This window comes from Hyaena hyaena, unplaced genomic scaffold (genome assembly GCF_003009895.1).
Source record: "Hyaena hyaena isolate Hyena2069 unplaced genomic scaffold, ASM300989v1 scaffold_51, whole genome shotgun sequence".
In the NCBI taxonomy this organism is placed as follows: domain Eukaryota; kingdom Metazoa; phylum Chordata; class Mammalia; order Carnivora; family Hyaenidae; genus Hyaena; species Hyaena hyaena.
This window is the reverse complement of record NW_024080683.1, coordinates 1,315,459-1,339,170: the sequence shown is the minus strand read 5'-3', so window position 1 is coordinate 1,339,170 and position 23,712 is coordinate 1,315,459. Positions and strand designations below refer to the sequence as shown.

Sequence of the window (23,712 nt, the reverse complement as noted above, 5' to 3'; positions counted from 1 at the left end):
CCAAAGCGCCATGGTCCCTACACAAAGATCTGAACCTGACAGAGTCCTTTCTTAATCCTTCAGAACCCATTCCTAAGGCTACATTCACAATTAACACGGTGAGTTCATCCCTACCAGAAAGGAAACACAAACTCAGAAGGCAGAATACTCAATGGTAGTAATACTCTGAACGCTTCCCCAAGCCCAAGTCTCCAAAACTAGAAAAAAGTATCCATTTCCTAAATCGATTGTTTTCAGGAATCAGCAAGTCATGGCCTGCCCTAAGGAGTGGGAACTATTCACAGGAAAAGGTATCAGTGTCAAGGGAGACCCTTGGAATTCAAAACTTTCTCAGACTCAAAGCTCTGGTCAGGACAGAACCATAAACTCTTTGCTTATCTGGTGGCTGACAAAAAAAACCTTTCCAGAGAAGATAAAGTGCGTGGAAGCTCACCCCCCCCACACCCCCCCCCCAGCCTCCTGAACCTCTGAATTCTATCAGTGGGGTCAAGCCAGACCACCAGGGGGCCCTACAAAGGACTATCTCATCTCCACCTGTTACATAATAGCACAGCTCCGGCTTCGATGCCAGGGTCTATATAAGAAATAGGCCATGTGGATTCTGTTACTCGGTTTATTATGAACAAATGTTAGTGGTGCCTCCGCCGTGCAGTGTCTTTGGCAATAATAATAATAGCGATAATTGAGAAAATAATCCCACCTGCAAAACCTACTTTACTGCCTCATGCTAGAAAAGGCTCTGGTTTCCTCTGAGACGCGGGTGAGCTACTTGCTTGGAATGGTGAGGATCCGGTACCAGACCCTGGTGCCTCGCCTGACGGCCGGGAAACCGGGGTCCTCTTGCCAGCTCGGAGGCGGCAACCATCGGGGCTCTCCTAGGCCCCGTGCCCCTGACCTCCCTGACCCTGATTTCTCTTTCCCTTTGCTTCTCATTTCCTACCTGATCATTGCTTTACTGCAGGTATGCTCCTTGGAAGCCTCCCTCGGTGCATTTTGCCACACAAAACGGGTGGAAATAAAGCAACCAGCATAAGATGGCTGGCGGAGAGTGGATTCTAGGGACGCACGCAGAGGATGGGTCGCACCGGGTGCTGGGTTCTTAACCTGGGGGGTGTGTGCACGGGCTTCCCGACAGACCCTGAGCGTCTTGCAAGAGAACGCAGATTCACGGAGGATGTACCGCTCCCTGCCTTCACACCATGCAGCACAGGAGCCCAAGGGTCCTGGCCGACTGCGCGAAGCAAAACCCGGGAGTTAAGGAGGTACGACGAAGGGCTAGGCGGGCCGGGCGTCGGTCCTTCTCACCGGGGCCCCGCGTGACTCACCGCGTGGCACGCGAACCTACCAGATGGCCGGCTGTAGTTAACAAGGGCCTGCTGCTGCGGCTGCTGTGCCGGCGGCGGGGGCTGCGAGGGCGGCTGCGGCTGCGGCTGCTGCATGCCCGGCAACGTCCTTTTCCCCTGCACCGCAAGCTGCAGCGTTTCGGGGAGGGGCTGGCCGCGGGCCAGCATTTTGTAAGCTAAAATCTGAGCTCGCAGCTGATGCAGCTGGACGGGGCTGAAAGGCGAGGGACCTCTGCTGGGCTGGCTCATGGCCTGCGGCTCGCCCGACAGGAGGGGCCCCGGCTGGCTGGGCGGCATCTGGGGCGGGGTCGGGCCGCCCCCCGACATCGGGCTGGAGACGTGCTCTGGGGCTCCCAGCGGAGACGGGTGCGGCGACATGTACCCTAGAATAAAACAGGAGAGGCGATCACACGCTGCCCCCAGTGACCCACGAGCCAGGCCTTCCTGGCTACTGGGATAATTTTCTGCAACAGCACTGCCTGTTTAGAGGAACGTACGGTATACACCATTTAGTGATCACAGAAGAACGTGGAATTATCAAATTTCTATACACCAAAGGTATATAATTAAAACTGTCTAGGAGTCACATTAGCAAGTAAAAGAAACAAGGCTCATTTTAATAATATGTTTCATTGACATCAACAAACCCCCAAATAGCATCATTTCAAAATACAGAAATTGTTAAAGACATAGTTTATGTTCTTTCTTTTTTTATAGACTAAGTCACAACACACCTCAATGAGGACAAGCCACAGGTCGAGTGATCAAAGGCCGCATGTGTCCTAGAAGGTAAATGGTCAGTGGCTGTCACACACCTAAACGAAAGGCCCCAGGGGACAGCAGTGTACATTAAGAGTAGCTTGAACCAAGGGAACAAAGCCTGGAGGTGTGTTCGATATCACAAAGGGGAATGAAGGGCCTCTTACGAAGACAGCAAATGATTACCTGGTGTATTATTATGCACAATTCCTGAGGGCCTTCACTGCTGTAGATACTACCCAAGTTAAGTGCTCCCTCGAAACAGAGCCTGATGGAAGGATTGAGTGTAGGTGACTTATTTGGAAGGTGAGAGGATACTGGCAGAGGTACGGAAAGGTGGCATGAGGCAGCGATGGCGGCTGCGACAGTGGGTATCTGCACATTGATCTCGGGTGGAAGCTCTGGGTCACAAGGTAAATAACTTGCCTCCAAATTATCCCAGGGAAGTGGGGGAGGAAGAAGCTTGGGGTATTTACACTCTCAGGATCACCAGTCACTGCTCATGTCACTGGTGGCGACTCTGGGGGATCATTAGTCCCCAGGGACTTTTCTGGCTGTGGGTAAGAGGGACCCAAGTCAACCAAAGGCAAGATGGTGGTCTGGCCAGCAGCTGTCAGGCTGGCGGGAGCACAGATGGTAAGGAAAATTAAAGGGGAAGCAGTGGAGTACACGTTCTACGTCTTCAATACCTACAACATCCACAGAGCCTATGGGTCATTCCCTTTTTTTTTTTTTTTTAACTTTTCTTATTTTTAAGGTTTATTTTTGAGAGAGGGAAAAAGAGAGCACGAGTGAGGGAGGGGCAAAGAGAGAGGGGGACAGAGGATCCAAAGTGGGCTCTATGCTGTCAGCACAGAGCCGGATGCAGGGCTCAAGCCCACGAACCATGAGATCATGACCTGAGCCAAAGTCGGACGCTTAACCGGCTGAGCGCCCCAGGAGCCCCCACTTCATTTCTTTTTTAAATAAGGAAACCGAGGCTCAGGATGTGAGCGAGTTACCCAAGGTCACACAATGAGATCATGGTGGCTCCAAGATTCAAACTGAAGTCTGTCTAATTCCAATGTATCCCTGTTCTCTCCAGGGCCTAATATTAATCTGGTTTTATAAAAATAAGTTAGAGACTTGAAAGTCTCACCCATCTTCTAGAACCATTTACAGTATAACATAAACAAGAGAATAATCTGTTTGGGTTTATAAGAGATCTACGTGGGAAACTTCAGAATACTTTTCTTGGGGAAGAAAACTCAAAAATGCATGAAATACTTCAAGGAACTCATTTTAAGGAGATGAACTGCATATACTGACCAAACAATTCCTAGAAAAACATATGACTGAGCACTGTGGCAGGGAGATCTGGGGTGAAGTGAAGGAGGGAACAGAGCGGCCTCCTGCAATCCTAAAGGCTGTCCCGAATCAAACTAAGCACTAATTAATCAAGTCACCAGTGTCCTGAGACACAATATAAAATATTAGATTAAAGGTCACTGCATTTTAATAAATGTACTCAAGTCACAATTATCACAAAGGTCATCACACAGGCGTTTATTAGACATCTGCTTTGTGTTTGAGCCCACGTCAGGGTTGGGCTGAATGAGCTCCGTGCATCCACGTGGGATCACAGAGGCGTGAAAGTACCTGATCAACAATGACTGGGGACTCAACCGTCACCATGTGCAAGACTAGAAGTGTGGAAAAAAGGGATGTAATCTCTTCTACTTTGAATTGCCATTTGGAAAGGGAAACAAATTTAGACTGACCCTCTAAGACCAGCGTAGGTGTTGTCCAATCAACACGTATGAGAAGTAGAGCTCTAGTCAGAGAAATCCTGCACAAGATCCACTGACTCTCGTTCTCCAAATCCCTACTTCATAAGGAAGTGCAAAACCACTCAGCTACTAGGGTTCCAGTTAGTCACAGAAGTTGGCCAAGAAAATGCCCTTGAACCTGAAAGCAGGGGCAGCAGAAATGTAAAGCCCAGTATGTCACTACTTACAACAGAAAATGTTTAGGGGCACCTGGGTGGCTCAGTCGGTTGAGCATCCAACTTCAGCTCAGATCATGATCTCAGTTTGTGGGTTCAAGCCCCGCCTCAGGCTCTGTACTGACAGCTCAGAGCCTGGAGCCTGATTCAGATTCTGTGTCTCCCTCTCTCTCTGCCCCTCCCCGACTTGTGCTCTCTCTCTCTTTCAAAAATATTTTTAAAAAAAGGTTTATAACTTTGTCATTAACATTCTTCCTTCTTAATGAGGCTTACATTTGCCCCTTAATTGTAATGCTGGGGCAAAATGGGAATTTATTCATTATGGAAACATCTTCCTGATACCATTTTGGTCAACCCTCTATCTACCACAGAGGGAGAAACCTGCTACTAAAAGCTGCCTACTGGCATTTTCATAGTAGATGGGATATTCCTTCTACATTGAAATAGGTCATATGTCTCCGTCTTCTGGTCTCTCCTATATCCTAAGGTCATCAGTTATAGCTTACCCCAGGATAAGTCATACAATGCCTAATACAATGGGCCAAAACACCAGACAATCCAGTCTAAGCTCAGCTGTTTACCAAACTGCTCTTTTAAACTATGGAGTACGGGCAAGATAGAGCAAGGGAGGAAAGTGACACAGTTACATTAGGGACAGTGATTAAGTTTACCTCAAATTCGCTAAGGAAGAAGCTGACAGTGGAATAAAAATCATTTTTTGGAATTCGTCAATGCAACCAAATTTCACCTCAAATGTGACAAGAAATACTGGGGATGGGAATTTCTTTTCCCCCTAGAAAATACAGAGGATGGTAACAGAAGCATCCTATCACAGTATGACATTAAAAATGTGACAGTGTTTCAGCTGAAGAGAGAGAGAGATTGTTTTTTTTTTTAATCCTACATTCCATAAAACCTCAGGAAAAACCAGAATCTAAATGATGAGACAACATAACGTATTTTAGTAATTGTCTTCAGTTGAGAAACAGGGTGAGGAAATTGCCTGAGAGTGAATATGCATTCGTCTGCAGGACGCCAGCATCGGTATGGAATCTATTCTTTTTGAACTGGTCTGATTTGCTCATTCAAAAGTGGTCCAGAAGTGGCAGTTTTGCGTCCCTGGTCTTTGAGGGCCATTATCTCCCCGGTTTCACTGAAGCAGTCAGAAGAATTATTAAAATCCTTTTAATAATCTTGAACTTAGAAGTGCCAGTTTTTATATGAATTTTCTCTTCGCACACACATACATACACACGACACAAACACATGCGCACACACAAACATTAAATATTATATACTTCCCTTTGAAGGCTTTTTCTTTATCCAACAGACTAAAAATAAACAATGTTATCATTGGGACCATAAGGTACACAATTCAGTATTTATTGAAGGAAATGGCTTTGCTTCTCAACCAATACCTTAAAATAACCTAATATGTTGCTAGGTAGTTAAAGGCAGCAGCGTTCCAATCAATACCACACCTCTCTATACCTGTGTGTTTATAAATGGCTTTTTACAATGGGGTTTTTAAAGATACATGCTCTTACAGTGTCTAAATTCTTTTTAGCTCATTATATAGAATAAGACTCTATTATACCAATACTACTGTACTCAAAACTATGCTTTTAAATAACTCATTCCCCAGCCTGCAATGCACTTTGCTAGTTTAGAAAAAAATATTACATGCTAATTCTAATTCCATTTGAATGCAGACCTCTACATTTCCAAGTAATTATGACTTCCTGAAATTATATAAAAATTAGTATCTTTAGAACTGTTGACTTGCAAATGCATCAGTTCACTTCTCTGCCTAAATGAACGACATTGACTAGGTATCTCTCTCTCGTTATACGCTAGACATTATGCCAACGTCTTGGAGATTCCAAGGAGAATCAGAGGAACCAAGCAACGAGAGCAATTCTAAGACACATAAACTTAAAATGCTCACGTAAAGTTCACGCATCAGAAGTGTTTTGTGTTGGAGTTCTGCTCGGACCCTACTACTAGAGGTACTACAAAGCCGGGAGCAGATAGAGCAGGCACCTGGCTTTGAGAATCACTGAATGTCACTCATCCACGCACCCCAGGCAGTACAAATGAGATCTATATTGTCTCTGTGAAAGCACCCGCCTCCTTAGAATTTAACTGTTAAACCTGGGAGTGCTGTCTAAATCCATTCTTGAACACTGAATGGGTCAAATGTTTTCTTCCTACATAGCAAAAAGACCCACTGGATCATGGTGCTTTTCTGACAACATGGTGGCCAACACCGGGTAAGTCATCTGCGACACTTAGACCTGTCTGCCGTCAAAATTCAGATCGGGGTCTGGGATATACAAAACCTGCTTGAATGTTGATGAAGACACACTCCTATGCCTTCATGATTTACTTATGTATATATCTGCTGAAACTGTGAACACATTTCTCTAAATCCTCAGTCAAAAAAATCTCTCCTCGGATGGATGGATGGCTGATCATGAATAGAGAAAAAACCCACACATATTAAACTACAAAAGGGTACACACAACAACACATAAACCACAAACTTTGAATTCTATAACAACATTATCAGGGTTAACCGGTCCTAGATTAATGCACGCTCTTATGTGCCGAAATGACCATAAAATGACTGTGAAAACAGGTTACACTGTACTCCAAGATTTGGAGGTATCTTTACTACGTCTTCAATAGTGAAGGAAGAAGACACCAAGGAGAAGAGAAATATACCATATGTTGATTGGCCATTGCTATGGGTTGAATTGTGCCCTCTACAGAGATGTGTTGAAGCCCTAACCTCTAGAGCCTATGAATACGACCTTATTTGGAAACAGGATCTTTGCAGACGTAATCAAGTGAAGATGAGGCCATAATGGATTAAGACCCTAAACCAAGGACTAGTGTCGTTATGAGAAGAGGGAAATCTGGACACGGGCACAGACACTCAGGAAAAACGTCACATGGAGACCAAGACAGATTGGAATGAGAGATCAACAAGCCAAAGAGTGTCAAGCTGTCAACCACCAGACGCTAGAAAGAGGCAAAACAAGATTCTTCCCTAGAGCTCTACTGCCTTCACAGAGAGCACAGCCTTTCTGAAAGCTTGATTTCAGGTTTCCAGCCTCCAGAACTGTGAGAGAATAAATGTCTATTGTTTCAAGCCACCCCCCACCCTACCACTGGTTTGTGGGAACTTGTTACAGCGGCCCTAGGAGACTAATACAGCCGCCCACCAACAACGACAGATAATTCCACTGCCAGAAAAAAGCCACCTTACAGACAGCGTAAGAGCATGCAATCCAAAGGACACGGGTGGCCCATCTTACCTTCACATCTATGTGGTCATTTGGAGATACACCTGGATTCTCCTTCTGGCTCCATCACTTACTGGATGTGTAAACTTAGGAAAACACAGTAAATTCTTGGAGCTTTAACTTCCCACTCCCCCAGTCTCTAACAGCGGGATGCCTTCATTTACCTTACAAGATCATGAGAAAGAATCTGCATAAAGTACACAAAGCACTCTGCAGATTGCTTGGACGCAGGGAGGCTGGTAGAATTTATTAGTATTTTGGAAATAAAACTGCCCATATAAATTGTAGTTGTGTCGGTGGGGGAACAGGGAAATGAAGCCTGCAAGGATTCGATCTGCCTTAGACACGTTCTTTGGAAGTCACAACTAAAACAACCAATAAGAGGGGGCATCTGGGGGACTGAGTCAGTTGAGCGTCTGATTTTGGCTCAGGTCATGATCTCACAGCTTGTGAGTTCAGGCCCCGCGTCAGGCTCTGTGCTGACAGCTCAGAGTGTGGAGCCTGCCTCAGATTCTGTGTCTCCCCACCCCCTCTCTCTCGGCCCCTCCCTTGTTCATGCTCGCTCACTCTCTCTCTCTCTCTCAAAAATAAATAAATATTAAAACAGTAAATAAAATAACCAATAAGAAAGATGAAAGGCTATGGAATGGAGCCAGTATTGGGTGTGGAACAGACACAAACCTTGGCTGTGTTGATCCATTGGACTCTGGGGAGGACCCATGCCTGGGTGTGGTGGCCGCATACCGGTGCCCTTCATGGATCCACAATGGAGATCTTCTACAATCCCCTTGTCGTGCATACCATCAATGGGCTGAAACATTTCAAGGACGTCAGTTAGATGCCACTTTAGGGTACAAAATTTGTATTTGGACCCTGAAGATCACTCACATTTAAAGTCTTCAAAATTGTGGCACAATTTTCTATGGCTCACATGATAGTCATCTATTTGTATACCTAGACTGCCTCTATTATTATAGGTATTATATGTTTTACAGGTGGGGACAAAAAAAAAAAATAAGGCGATATCAACAGGGCCAGCAAAACTGCCTGTAAGTCAAAGTTAAGGCTGTAAACAGTTGGATTTTTTTTTGGGGGGGGGGGTAATGTCAAAAGCCTACAGATAAAAAGAAAGTCGTGCTCACGAGGCAGATAAATAGAAGCTCTTCTTCCACACCCTTTTAAGTAAGTCCCGAAACCTGCTGTATGCTGAAGTTATAGAGCGAAGTCTGAAGGGAGACTATTTGAAACATCTGTAATGGTCTATTTTTTGGTTATTTTTTTTTTCCCATCATAGAAAGAACAATATGGAAAGTTTAAAAGTCGAAAACAGAAAGTTCTATGCAGTTGGGAAAAGAGGAACAGACAGAGCAGAACACCATACTTCAAGGGAAGGAAGGTCCAATGGACAAAGCTATACCCTGGAGAGAAGAGGTCTTGAAAACGATTCAAGGCAGAGGGTGGAAAAAAAGTTAAGAACGCAGGGCCTGTTAACGGGACGTGAGGCCTCGTACGTAACAGGCTCACGATAAAGAGCCATTGAGCTGACATTAATCCAATCCAGAATTGAGCAACGGAGCATGTGTTTGACAAAAAGGAAAAGCCTATCCCTCCCCACACTGGAAGAGCAATTTTCAGAACAGCCTGGAAGAAAGATTTCCAGGAGTTTATAGAAACCAAATGACTTCGAGCAAGAAAGCATGAGTGTTTGCAGTTTTACAGAAAGGAAAGTTAATTTCTGCAGAGTCAAAAGCACGCACTTGAAAAGAGGAAAGATTTACCATAAAGAGGATGTTCAGAAGAAAAATGGGAAGAATTTGGTATAAAGAGTGTCTCTGCGTCTCTTAAATAGTAATAATAGGGAGGAAATCAAGGCAACACGAGCAGATGTATTTAGGCCACTTGTTTGTTTATTTCCAGCGACGCTGAAAAGCAAAAAGCTGAATCTCAGAAGGGGAAGGAGGAGAAAGACAAGGAGCAGAGCTGCCTGTGAAAGGACTCGAAGAAAGGGAAGGCATCTGGGCAGCAGGTGTGAACTCTAGGTGCTTACCCAGGTCCCCACGCAAGGCATCATCAGAGGGGCTGGCATTAACGAAAAGCAGGATGGGAAAGAAAAACAAAACAAAGCAAAAGAAAATGAAACAAAAAGCAGTATCAACGGGAGAGGGGTGGAGGGGAAGAGAGTATGGGAGAACGCAGCAAAAACGCTAGGTCACAAAACAGAAGGGATTGGAAGAGATCATCACCAGGAAAAGCCAACCCAGTGCGACAACCTACCACGGAGCCAACACTCAGTCATACACTTGACTTTCAAATGCTTAAATACTACTAAAGGTGAGATAAATCTTGCCTTCGCATTTTACCTTTCATTTGGGAGGCGAGACCGCCTCAGACCGTCCTGAAATTATTTAACCCAGTTGGACTAAGGCCTGTTAGTGACAGATCAGACCTATAATCGCTCCCAAATTAATTTAATAAGAACACAAGACAATGTAATGACTTCAGTATGTCTGTATGTTCAGTAAGTATCCTAAAGACTATGATATGAAAAATGATCAGCTTTATTTCTTTAGATACCTGAACAGCTAAAATCATGTTAAAAACAAAAACAGAAACAAAAAAGCAGAGTGAGAACCTGGGGATATTATAGGGATAGGCATGGTATGTTGTTAAGTGAAAAGAGGACTTTTCAGAGTAATTAATAGTGACGCTATGATTATTCTATTACGGTAAAAGAAAAAGAGAAAAAAGCAGACCTATATATGCAGACCTGTGCTTACACGGTACTTTGACTGAACCAGGAGAAAAGTAAGGTCGTTCCCGACCTTTGTAAGCACAAAGCTGTTACCTGGGGTGAAGCCAAGATTAACCATATCTTTCTTTTAAAAAAAAATTTTTTTTAATGTTTATTCATTTTTGAGAGAGACAGAGTATGAACAGGGGCAGAGAGGGGCAGAGAGAGGAGATGCAGAACACAAAGCAGGCTCCAGGCTCTGAGCTGTCAGCACAGAGGAAGACGCGGGGCTCGAACTCACAAACCATGAATCATGACCTGAGCCAAAGTCGGACGCTTAACTGACTGAGCCACCCAAGCGCCCCTAACCATCTCTTTCTTTAGCTCAGTGTGGTTTTACTTCTCAAAAGAACTATGTGTTACTTTCCTGATTTGAAAATCTTCACATAACAAAATGTGTAAAAACAGCTAAATAAATAAATAGACGACTTACATAAATAAATAAATAAATAAATAAATAAAACGGGTCTTCTCTTTTTGGGCTCTGATGCTTTACCTTAAACTTGACCTATATAGTCCTACACAGAGGAAAGTCTTGCTCCTTTTTGCTGGAATCTTTCTGTTTTAAACCAACAAGTGCCACAGCTTGCCTACTTAAATCCAAGGGGCAGCCCCACCGTGCCTGTCCACCCGTGACGACACCCAAAAAGGGGATGGGGAACCTCTGTGTGTCTCGGCGGGCACAGCCCTCCGGTCACATGCAATGGCCTCACTGATTTTCACTGGCTACCAGAGCAAACCACCACAGGCCCTTGCTGGCTTTCTCAAAAGGCTGTTTTCCCTTCTTTGCATCTCCCGCAAAGGCCTGATGCCAAGTTGTACTGATAGGATCATCCCTACAGCAACCATCCGAGCCTCATAAACAGAAGATTATTATAATCCCAGTCCAGAAACGAACAGATAGGGACCTGTACTCTGCAAAATCCCAGCCCTCTTCCAAAATCAAAATAAAGCCACTTGACAGAGGGATAGCAAAGTGCATTTTAGGGATTCCCGAGAAACTATTTTATTTCGATACAGTCTTTTAAAAACATCCCTCAGGAAATGTCTTGTTTTCCTTTCACTCTGTAGGATCTATTTTTTTTTTTAAATAAATTTCAACATTTTTAGGGAAGAATCCATTTCAATACGTCCATTCATGGATGACATGTTATTTAACATCTATGGTTGGAAAAGAACCAAGACTTGCTCACTAATACACTTACTCACCAGGCCAAAATACCCGCAACCTACAAATCACAGACTGTCAGAACTGCATATTCTACCCAGTATTTTTCAAAAAGCCAAGATCTGATCTTCCTGTACAACATCTGTAACAATAAAAAGATCTTCGGAACATATGTTTTTAATAAGATACAAGATAAGACAAAGTCCTAGCTTGATTCTCTTGTTAACAATAGTAGGGGAAAAAAAAAGAGAGAGAGACAGGGTTATCAGAGATATTAGCTATCCATGACTCAGAAGACAAGAGTGAACAAGAAAATAAACTCTTACCTTATGCATTTGATGCATGCCTTCCTGTGGAAACTCGGCAGACCCCATTGTGGGCATAGGATGTGAGACACTCGGAGGCCCGGGACTCGGCCCCATCATACTGTGGACAGAACTTGGGGAGGGCCCGGGTCCCGGACTAGGTCCAAGAATTGGCCCAGGAGAGGGTCCAGGCCCTGGCGAAGGCCCTGGATGGGGCATTGCACCAGGGTCTGTGGGCGTGGACATCTACTTCTCCTGTCTCTGCCAGTCAGTAGAGTGACGCTGCGCTGGGAAGGAGAGAGAAAGGAATGTCTTCAGCGTGATGTTGAGATCAGAATGAAACAGTTGTTAGTATCTGACAGCGCCGTTTCTGTAACAAACATCAAACAGAACTGCCCCGTCTCGTCCAGATGTTTGAGTGAGTGTGATATATATCCATCTGCCCTAGTCTTTATGAAGACCACTTGTTTAAAAGGAAGGAAAAAAAACCCACTCTAAATGATTCCCCAGAAAGATATAAATCATCTGAGATACAAAAAAGACTCGCTGGAGAAACTCAAATTTAACACATAAGCAGAATTCTAAACAAGTTTGAAATATATTACTGAAGTCAACAGATGCTATTCATTACTTACTGGCTTGGGCACCTTACAAGTCATTAAACCACCCCCCCCCCAAAGCCAGGAGAATACAAAACCCCTAAGAGTGTATCCAACCAAGACACGTTTTCATAAGTAAAAGAGCATTCAAAACTTCACAGAGAATTCTAGATACTTAAAAGGAGAAATTTCAGAAGTTGACAGTAAAAGGGAATGCCCACTGGGGGCGGGGGTGGTGGGTGGGGAAGATGTGGGGGTTGCCTGAGTCAAACAGATAGACTGGTCCAAATACCCAACATGTAGCAACCGCTGGCTGAGATGGAAAGGCAACATCGGTACGTGTACCAACGCAGCTCGGTGCCCAGAAGCAAGCAGAAGAAAGAGTTTTAGACTGCGGTGCCTCCTGCCAGTAAGTAACTGAAGACCCCTTGGAAAGTTGAGGCCAGGCATTCATCCTGGGCTTCTTCTGTGGTCCCAGATTCCCAAGAGGAGTCATCCATGACTACTGGATCGGGCCCAGCACAGACTAGGTGTGGAAATTCCGGTTCTCCGATTTCGGCAAAGCAACAGTCCATCACCCACACTCCCAAGATTTCTTGGCATTCCCCCCACCCTCCCTGGGGAAATGCCTCACAGTGTGGGTACAACTGCATCGTGGAGAAGAGCCAAAACGAGCAAATACGCTGTTTCCCAGATTCCGATGGACATCAATGAACACCACTGGTGACAGTAAATGTGACACTGGGGCCCACACACCTGTACACACAAACACTTTCCTGCTGTCAGACAACATTCCCGGAAGACAGAATGAGACACCCTAAGTGATGTGCTTCCTCACTGCTCGGCGGCAGGGACAGAATTAACCGTAGGGACCCGGGCACTCACAGCGCGGGTATTTCCACGGTGAAATGAGGTTGGAGGGGAAAAACGGCAAAAAGCCACATTAGTTCCATTCTTAGCTACCGCCTTTCACCTCTTGCTGAATCACTAGAATGCAAGGGTCCTGAGGGCACGATCTTGCTCTTCCTCACTCCTCTGTGTCCCCGCATGTAGGAAGCGCCTGGGTGGTTCAGTCAGTTGAGCATCCGACCCTTGGTTTTAGCTTAGGTCACGACCTCACTGTGCACAGGCTCGAGCCCCGCCTCGGGCGCTGTGCTGAAAGCTCAGAGCTTGCTTGGGATTCTGTCTCTCCCTCTCTCTTCCCCTCCCCTGCTCATGTACTCTCTCAACCTCTCAAAATAAATAAATAGATACTTTATAATAATAATTAAAAAAAAGAGATGTGAATGAACGGCCCACGAATTCCAGAAGCACACTATTAATAGAGCAAGTTATTTTATAAATAAAAATTAGAGAGGAATGCACGCTCGAGCTGAGTTCACATAAAGAGATCCAAGGAGCGTAGGCAGGACTTTAAGCCATTCTCATCAATGAATTCGGGGCTGCCACAGGAGCCAGCGGAAGGCTTCCTGGGAGTGATCCTAACACACGGTTTTGCTGATCCAAGATGGGACTCAGAGAACCCAGCTGAAGTGGTTTCTAAAACAACAGGGAAGTTTCAAGGGTGAATTATAGCCTTGAATCCACTAGAGAGCCAAATATTATTATTTATTCTTTGTGATTAACAAAGCAGGCGGAAGTAACGTGTGCGCGCGCCGGTGCCACCCCCTCACATACACACTGGTTCAGTTAGCGTTTTAAATTTAGGAAGCTGACGTCAATTCAGAGGTACTACCAGTTATAATGTTCTTTCATGTATATCAGCAAACTGATACACCCCTTTATTTTTCAGTGAATAAAAGGAAATTACTTACTTCCTGTTATGGTTTACCTTGAAACGGGCTTCAATAGCTGTTACGGTAACCTACGCCAAGTCTGAACAATGAAGGTACAAATACTTAGCCCGGGAGTCCCGCTTTCCACCTTTCGTATTTTGATCTACGTTCTCCCGTAATGCTGCTCTGCGCACACGTGGTCGCTTTCACCTGGGGATCCGGAGGAATGCTGGGATTATGCTTGTGTACTGTCCCATAAAATGCTCCTTGTTTTTTTGTGAAAGGAAACTACTAACAGGTTCTTAAAGGGGAAAAGAGATGAGAAAGGGGCTGGAAAAGTACTGGGTGTGTACGTGGAATGTAGTTAAGAGAGAAAAGGGGGGAAACTTTTCTACTCAGAAGAGAACCTTCCGAGGCGTGGGCCTGATGCATGCCATCCACGAGACCGCACAGATCAAAGAAAGAAAAGAGCTCTGAGCAACAGCAGGGTTTGAGGTGAGGGGCCGTGGCCCCCGCTAGGGAAGGGCAGGCGTCTGCACAGCCACACAACCCGAATGGGATACTCTGGCTCTTCCCACTGGGTGTCCCGAGAGGCGGATGCTGGTCTTCCATCCCAGGACCATCACCAACCCCCAGGACCCCGGGCACAATGCTTTTCCTCTGGAGTCTTCTTGGTTCCCCTGGGCTTGAGATAGGGGGATCTCAAGGCTCCCCCCACCTGCCCACCCAGCACTCGAAGCATCTCAAAGACTTCCTGCCATCTTGTGTGCGGCGTGATCTTGACGGTGTCTGCAAGGGCCGAACCCGGGCTGTCTCAGGATTCCTGCCTGGCCGCCAGCACCCAGTATGATGCTGCAGAGGAGAGACTCCCAAAGAGCAGCCCGTAGCCCTGGCCCCTTCTCCCCGCTCCTCGCTTCTGCTGCACCCGTACGGTACACCTCAGGGACCTAACCAGACTTTCCCACAGTGCACAGCGACGCGCGTGGCGAAAACTACAAAGCCGTTCAGCTCTCAGGCAGCGGCGCGGGTTATTACTAAGTCACTGTGGCTAAGGTTTGAAGTCCAGTGTTGGCCAACTCAGCATCTCCTTCAGCAACGCTGCGGGTATCCCCAGGATTCGAACCCCTTGCTTCCCGCTTCAAAGCACGATGACAGGATGCCCACAGGCAATGACAGGGTGGGCGCCGCAGGGGGCAGGGGAAGGGACCGCTCGGCCCACCTTGAGAGGTGGGAGCCCCAGGTCTCTGCACATGGTTTGTGCTCAGACTCTGCTGTTAGTTTGTGTTGGGGCGGGGGCAGGGGGGTAGGTGGGGAAAGCTGGACACGGTCACGGGAAAGCACGGCCTGTTCCACGACGATGCGGCTCAGACAATGGAGGAACCGTGTGTAGGGTGCGGGCTGGGGGAACATCTCCTGAATCAGAGACAAGCCCCACGCACGTGCACGTGCCCCGACAGGCTGCCCTGGCCTCCGCACAGCACACTCCCTCCGAGGGCAGCTGCTGTGTTCCTGGCCAAGGCACTACAGCCTGTCTTCCCCGCGTCCTGACCCTGCCTTTACAACTGGGGAGTGCGTGTTTTCAAAAATAAAAGTCATCGGAGCTTCCCAAAGCTGCAGTCACCCCAGACACCTTCCCCATACGGAGCCATATTTAAAGGCACCCACATGGGCTTCGCAGTAACGTCAGCGAGTTAAGCTGAAGATGCGTTTTTGTCGCATCCGCACTGAAAAGACAAGGGCAGGAGATCAGGAAGGGACCACGCGGCTTGCCCAAAGAAGTCAGGTCTGTAAGCAGAGCTTTCTATCTCTGGTGCCAACCCGGGACTGAGCCACGGCACCCATCAGGGAAGGCGGTCCAGCAGGGTGGAGGGTTTCCACTGAGGCCCGGGGAGCAACAGCTAGAAGGCCGGCAGAGAGAGGGGCATCAAAGCCGAGAGGGAGACAGCCATCTGGCTGGAGGCATAGTTTGCAGGGCACAGGATCTGGCTGTGATGATCTATCAATTGAGGAAGGGAGAGACCAGAGAAGCCTTGGTGATCACAGGAGGCAGAGACGGGGTCCTGGACTAAGGAGGTTGGTGACGTCTAACCAAACAGCCCAAGGGCCTTCAGTCCTGGCCTCCACTGGGCACAGGGCAGGTAAGATGTACAAAAAGGCCCCAAGGGCTTACCCCAAGGCTCTGCAAGTCTCAAAGGGAAACAACCTATCCATAAACAGCAATGAGAGGGGAAAAAACCAAAAACAAAAACAAAGGAGCTTCTGCAAAACAAGATCGGGGTATAGCGAAGACTGTCCAGAGGGCAGGAGGGCTGGCCTGCAGCCTGGAGGGTGGAGGAAGGAAGAGGGCATCACGGGAGGCTCCCTGGAGAAGGTGACATTTCAGCTAGGCCTTGAAGAAGAAAAAAAAAAAAAAAGAAGTATGAATGAATGAATGCATGCATGCATGCATGAATGAATGATGAACTAGCGAACAATCGAATGTTCTCTAGACACTTACATCTCCTAGTCACGAAAGAGTTTAGGGGAAAAAAACCCACGTCAACTAGACGGCACCTCTTACCTAACTCTTGACCAAATGTGATAAGGATGCGTGGGCAAATCCTGGCTTCGCACCACATCTTTCTCACCTCTGGGCTTACAGACAGACTGGGGCTCGGGTCAGAGGTGAATATTAGAAATAAAAAGTAGGCCCAGCTCGCATCCATGAGAAAAGCTCTGGTCTTTTTAAAGTTTTCTGGCTGTTAGCGGGAGAAGACAAGGCTCAGGAGATAGTTAAGATAAGGGTTCTTTTTATGTCTGTTTGCTGATTCAGAACATCTCTTGACCTGAAGGGCTTCTCGTTCTGTGTAGCCTTCTCCGGGAAGGGATTGAGATTCGCCTACGAGAAGTAACAACGTTTCTCCTTCTGGAGCTCAGAGCACTGCGGTTCTTAACAGGGCAGCGAGGGCCTGGAGAACAGCAGTGAAGATAAAGGAAATAAATCTACCAGAAGTTTCTTTTTCAGAGACCAAGGTTGCCTGGTCAGACAGTGAAACATTACCAAAGCCCTCCTGCTTCTGGGTCTGGGACAGGCAACTCTAAACAGTGTGTGGGCATGATTTGCACCACGGATCAAAACTGCGCTGGGGCTTGAGGTTAAACATGACTGGTTACTGGACCCAGAACTCTAGAAGGGCATGGAAAACATTTTTCTCCCCCTGCTTCCTGTCGGTTTCCGTTCAAAGTTGAATCTGTTTTAGAAAGCGGTTGGATCTGGGGCGCCTGGGTGGCTCAGGCGGTTAAGCATCCGACTCTTGGTTTCGGCTCAGGTCACGATCTCACGGTTTGGGAGTTCGAGCCCCGCGAGTTAGGCTCTGTGCTGCAGTGTGGATTCTCTCAGGGCTTGGGATTCTCTCTCTCTGCCCCTCCCCCGCGCTCTCTCTCAAAGCAAATAGATTTTTTTTTAAAGTTAATAAATAAAAAATGGTTGGATAAAGAAACTGTGTTGTTTGTCCGGCTTCTGTGAACCCTTCCGTCATTCAGTCAAGGAAACAGATTAGAATGTTAGCTGCTGCCCTCCCTTTAAATAACCTGCTCTGGGATGACCCTCACCCAGAGTCAGCCCTGGCAAAGGGTCTAAGGCAGCTCAGTTCCAGTGAGGGACAAAAGGTAACAACACAAACACCGGAGCAGCTAATTACTGCCCTGCCATCCTCTGGGCGACGCTCAACAGGAACCTGGCTCTTAACCCAGCACCCTGCACATACCTGAGTCACCTTCTTCCAAGAGCCTACTTGGGATGCGATCCCAAGGCCTCCTCTGTGAGGATGCTCTGCAACGCTTCCGCAAAGGAGAGAGTCTTTTAAGGAGCATGTCTGCTTCCGAGAAAACCCAAAGTACTAGGAGAAATCACTCAACGAAAGCACTTCAGCAAAGCATCCTTCTAACCCAGGACTCATGTCCATTGGCAGTTATAAAGGCTATCGTGCATCGCTATCATTCCTAACACTCCGTTGAACCTGAAGGGCCCTGCAATCGGTCAAAACCCAACAATGCCAACCAAACCGATAAAACCTAGTTCCACAGCAGGCCACCGTGAAATGTATTATCTTGCGTAGATTTATGCATGCAGACCATCCTTCCTAGCTTCTCCTGGGCCCCTCTGGGAGGCAACCTCAGTTGGGATGCTGATAAGAATCAATGACAGCCACTTCCTGCCCTGTCTGCTAAGATAACTTCATTAGTACATTAAACATCTAACAGTCTGAAAAACATATTTTACAAACTCTCCTGGCTGAGATAGCACACTTTGACTTAGCAGTAAAACTCGACTCTTATTTGCTGAACGGACCCCAGGTATGTGACAGACGGGTTTTAATATGCCCCGACTTTCTCAGTAGCAACAAAAGTTCAAGAAGGAGCCCTTCAAGTTCACTGCCATTAAAATGGATAATGGCCATTTACTCACTAACATGCCATTAAAAAAAATTGCTACATAGTTCATTTGAGCTGTTCACGTTTCAAGTTCTTCTCCATCTACAAAACACAGGCAAAGGAGTCACTGGCTACAACCACAATCCTGATACGAATCAAGTAAAAGATGACCTTGTGAGCTGGGGTGTAAAAATGTTCATTATCGTGAGAATCCATTCAATGGCTTCAATTCCCACCTGAACTTGAATCCACAGGTGAATCTACAATATTTTCGTTCATGAATTCCCTTGCTCAAAACTTCTGAGACAAGCCTCCAACGCATTAGACTGGACATCAAGTCTTTCTACCATTTCCAACGTGGAAATTCTTCTGCAAATTCTCCCTGGCTGGAACCTCGTTCTCTGAACAGTCAGGTCAAATGTCTTCTCATGGAGTCTCTAGACCAGTCCCTGTGATCTCTGGATTTTCTTCTGATGATCAGCAGCCCACCTCCTCCACCCCTGACCCCACCCTCTTCTGGCCATAAGGCTACCCCATCTGAGAGACCTTATCTATCCCTCCGACCCATCACAGCTCACCCTGACCTCTCCCTGCATCATGGGGTCTGTGCAGTTGACCTTACGTTATCCCAGAGCTTTACATGTTCGGGTACACTCTTTAAAGCACAAATTCTCAATGGTAGGTTGTTTATTTTTTACAGAATTATGGGCTTTGCTTAATAGCATTGTAGCACATGTATACATACAGCGCAGTAGCAAAGTACAGAAGAGTTGCAGATACCGCAAAGCTACACACACGCCCACTTCAAAAGCACTGGGGGAGGAAGGGAGAGGACATTCCTCGTGTACACTGACTTTCCAAGTTCAAGGACTATGTCCCAGTGGGATGCTAACAACTTGAATACACAGCATCAAGGAGGTAAAGAGATATGTAATCGTCCTAAACAAGAAACACACAATCCAAACACAAAATGATAAGACAATTTCCCTGGACTGCTATTAACCTACAAAACAATATATCTTGATCTTTTTTGCTCCAAGACTCTTTGTCTATTTTTTTTTTAATTTATTTTTTTTAGATAGAGATAGAGACAGCATGAGCAGGGGAGGGTCAGAGAGAGAGACACAGAATCTGAAACAGGTTCCAGGCTCTGAACTATTCCTCAGCACAGAGCCCAACACAGGGCTTGAACCCACAAACCGTGAGATCATGACCTGAGCCGAAGTCGGACGCTTAACCGACTGAGCCACCCAGGTGCCCCTCTTTGTCTATTTTTAAGTCATTTAAATTTCCCAATTCTGAATTGTTGTTTTTTTTTAAGAAAGAGGAGGCGGGGAGTTACAATTATATTTAATGGTTTTTAAACTTCAAGTTTATTTCTATAAACACCACTCAACAATTCACAAAAGGGTCAGCCCATATTTAAATTAGATCAGTTTCCGAAAAGTTTCTAACACATTAGTGCTTGCACAGTGGTAAATGATGCCTTGCTGTGAGACCGAAGCTTAAGTTGATGCGTACACACCTAAAAATACAACAAAATACTGTGATTTTTAAAGGTTTTACATCATACAGGCATATGGCCTGATTATAACTGTCTGAATGTTCTGCAAGTCTTAGATATGAAGAAATCATCACAATTCATAGTTAGCTTCAATTCCAAAATCACATATTATAAATCCAGAAGTCCAGAAGGGCATCACTTATGTCACTATTTCAGTCAGAAATCCTGTATTCCGTATCAACACCATCATTCCAAATGAATGAATGAATAAGTTATTCACTCAAAATTAAGATTAAATGATGTTTATATTCAACACCCTTTTAAAAACCGAGCTACGTAGCTATTGAATTTCATCAGCTCTATTATATGTTCTGCTAAGGTGTAATTATTCAAGCATCTTTGTATCTTTAAAACTTACATTTGACTGTATCTTTAAAAAAATTTTTTTTAAGGTTTATTTATTTATTTATTTTTTTAATGTTTTATTTATTTCTAGGAGAGAGAGAGAGAGACAGCGTGAGCAGGGGAGGGTCAGAGAGAGAGGGAGTCACAGACTGAAACAGGCTCCAGGCTCTGAGCTGGCAGTCAGCACAGAGCCCGACGCGGGGCCCGAACCCACGAACCGCGAGATCATGACCCGAGCGAAAGTCGGACGCTTAACCAACTACGCCACCCGGGCGCCCCAAGGTTTATTTATTTTTGAGACAGAGACAGAGAGACAGAGCACAAGCAGGGGAGGGCGGAGGACGGGGGTGAGAGGGAGACACAGAATCCAAAACAGGCTCCAGGCTCTGAGCTGTCAGCACAGAGCCCTGCGAGGGGCTCAAGCTCACAGTCCTCGAAATCATGACCTGAGCCAAAGTCGGAAGCTTAACCGACTGAGCCACCCAGGAGCCCCAAATTTGACTGTACCTTTAAATTCTCTAAAGTATCCTGAATACTTTCAAGGAAAAGTACTCTATTAACATGAGAGAAAATAAGGTCATCATAAACAATAATAAGATTGTAAAGTTTTCCAAACCCAGGTTGCAGGAAGATCTCCTTTAAGTTGGCTGATAAACACCTCAGAATAAATATGCTATCTTTCATAATGACTCTGCCAGAACTCAGGTTTAGACTTCTATATTCCCTGGTAAATATAAAGCCATGGCTTTCTATGTAGAGAAAAAGAAACATTTCAGGCCTTCCGAAATACTCTACCAAATAACTTCACCATCATCTGTATGTATATTCTGTTCCCAGCTCATTATGGACTTTTACAACTGGCTAGACATTAAAGTTCCGTAATACAAACTCTTAAAGACGAAAGAGAATTCAGCCTCCTCCGTTGGTCTAAAACAATCTACCCAACACCGTGAAGGCCAACGAAGGATCCAGAAGATAACTCCTTCACATAAAAAAAAAGTGACAAGAGAAAATCAGAAGTCACTCCCAAATATGGCTTTCCCATTAGGGAAATTTCTCATCTGTTCACCAGAAATACCGCAGAAGAGAATGTGACTCACTTACAGGGAGTTCTCCGAGTCCACTCATGTTAAGCAACAAACTATCCATGGCGTCCCTTAAAATCATCTTGACCGCGAACATTGAGAATCAGGACTCGCGCTGGTTGAAATCAGGTCCTATCAAGGTTCTCCCGATAATGTGAGGTGCTGGCAAACACTGCCTAGCGCTATATTTGTGATAACTCAGTTCTCATGGCAGCATGTCAAGATGTCACAAATCGTGATTTATTATTTCTCTGGAGTATCAAAAAGCTGCTGACCTAGGGGAGTTTGACAAACAAAGGCCTTGTTTACAAAGGAAGACTTCTAAAGGGGGAAAAAAAAGGCCATGAAAACACTGGAGGACACTGCCACTTTTATAATTTATGAAAGTTTTCTCTTTTATGGCCTTGCTCCAATACATAATAAGCCTTTAAAATGAAATGTCAAAAATACTACAGTAATATGAGAGGGCATCACAATCGTCTCCTGGAGAGAATAAAATGTGCTTTTCTACTGTCCCATAAATGACTTATCTTAATCAAAGAAAAAAAAGTTTTAAATAATTATTTGGCCAGAGTGTTACTTTCCAGTTATACTGCCAAAAATATCTGAAACAGAATTCAAGCATTAAGGGTACAATACAAGCAGGGACTCTTTTTTTTTTTTTTTTTTTTTTTTGGTCAATTCCAAGCCTCAGGTGTTGGTCAAAGCACTTTTCAAGAAACTTGACGAGAAATGCTCAGAAACCACTTTAAAACCGAACAAAAGAAAAGATCTAAAGCTGCTTTGAACACACTCTTGCGGTGAATATTTTCTGAGACGCCACAGTGCAGCTAGTCCCGGAGCTGGGATATAACTGATGCCACTCATGAGAGAAAGCCTGCATTGAAGGAAGAACTCCCTCACCTCTGACAAATCTTCAAGGGTTCCCATAACCCAAACTCCTAATTTATTTCACAACGTTCTTTACCCAGAAGGCATCTCTTTTTAATGCCTCCAACAAGGGAAATGGACCGTGGTGTCCAGGTTTGGGGTTTGTTTCTCCATCCATTGCAGTAAATACCTTCGGTACCTAATTGGCATCTCCCAATTCTCTCTGTTCCAGTAGCAAACATTTGTGTTGTCAGGGAGCTTAAAAAAAAAAAAAAAAAAAAAAGTCCAGGAGAATAAAAGCGCAATTAGATCCCTAAAAGAGAAAGTGTGTCCGGATTTGCATAATAATGACCCAACTGGGATTCAAACCTGCCACACCTCTTAACACTTAACCAGCGTGCTAATAAAAGTAGGCTGGAAGCTTACCAAGTCTAGAGTTGGCAAACAAGCTGGGGCGGTGGCCCCCCAAATTACTGATGGAAAATATTACTGAAATATTTGAATGTGCGTATGTTAAGTGTAGATATACACACACCTAATACAGGGCATCGCTTTGATTTTAGTACAGCTCTCGGGGCCTTCTGAGTCTTAGGTCCTCAGACAGAAATTTTCTTCTACCCGACAAGCCAGCAACAATCTCTCTGTTTCTATAGGCATTCTGCTCCCACAAGCATGAAACAGCCAGGTGTAAATTAAAAACTCCTTTGAAATGGAAGTTTAAAATTTAACTCTGCTGCTCATGACGCACAGTCGTTAAAAATAACCACTCCATGCAGTAGACAAACGTGTATCCTTAATGCCTTCCTTATGCTCTAACATTACACACACTTAGGAATACAGTCTACCTAATGACCCGAGGACAATGATGACACCTCTCTCAAGGTATTAACCCCGGTGGCTTCGCGGTTTCGAAAGCACCAACGTCCACCAGCTTAGGGAGGAAGGAAAAAAGGCGAAACCTTGCAAAACTCTCCCCAAAGTTATATAAACAAAGGAGGAGAGAAGCCCAATGTGGGCTTTGCATCCATGTGCTACTAAAATTACATAACACCCGGCGCAGACATTAAAGCAGCAACGGATTCTGCACAACACCCCCACTTTCCTCGACTCCCAAGCCTGGCTCCTTCTCTGAAAACAATCCAAACGCCTGGCAAGACCCAATGGACGACTTGGACTATGTATTTTATTGCTGGAGTAAATCCGGCGAGAGTCTAAGGCACGTTTAGGCCCGAAGTTTGAATGTGCAACAGCCCCAGGGCGCAGCGACTCCACTCTCCGGACCCGGAGGAGAAAGAACGGACCCGCGACGAGGCCTTCTGGTCCTCTGCCCTCACGGTGCTTCCCGCTGGAAAGTTTTCCAGGCGATCGACCGGAGGGCGAGGCGCCCGCTTCCCCCCCCC

At 45.6% G+C, this 23,712-nt stretch overlaps 1 protein-coding gene across 1 annotated transcript in view; it reads right to left on the bottom strand.

Moving 5' to 3' along the window:
* SMARCA2 (SWI/SNF related, matrix associated, actin dependent regulator of chromatin, subfamily a, member 2) overlaps window positions 1-23,712 on the bottom strand; it is a 180,780-nt gene that overhangs the window by 154,556 nt on the left and 2,512 nt on the right. The window contains exons 2-4 of the mRNA XM_039230804.1: window positions 11,683-11,948; window positions 8,079-8,208; window positions 1,346-1,726 (exon numbers count right to left, since the gene is read on the bottom strand). Coding sequence (XP_039086735.1) covers window positions 1,346-1,726; window positions 8,079-8,208; window positions 11,683-11,907 — 736 coding nt within the window. The 5' untranslated portion in view covers window positions 11,908-11,948. The remainder of the gene's footprint in view (window positions 1-1,345; window positions 1,727-8,078; window positions 8,209-11,682; window positions 11,949-23,712) is intronic.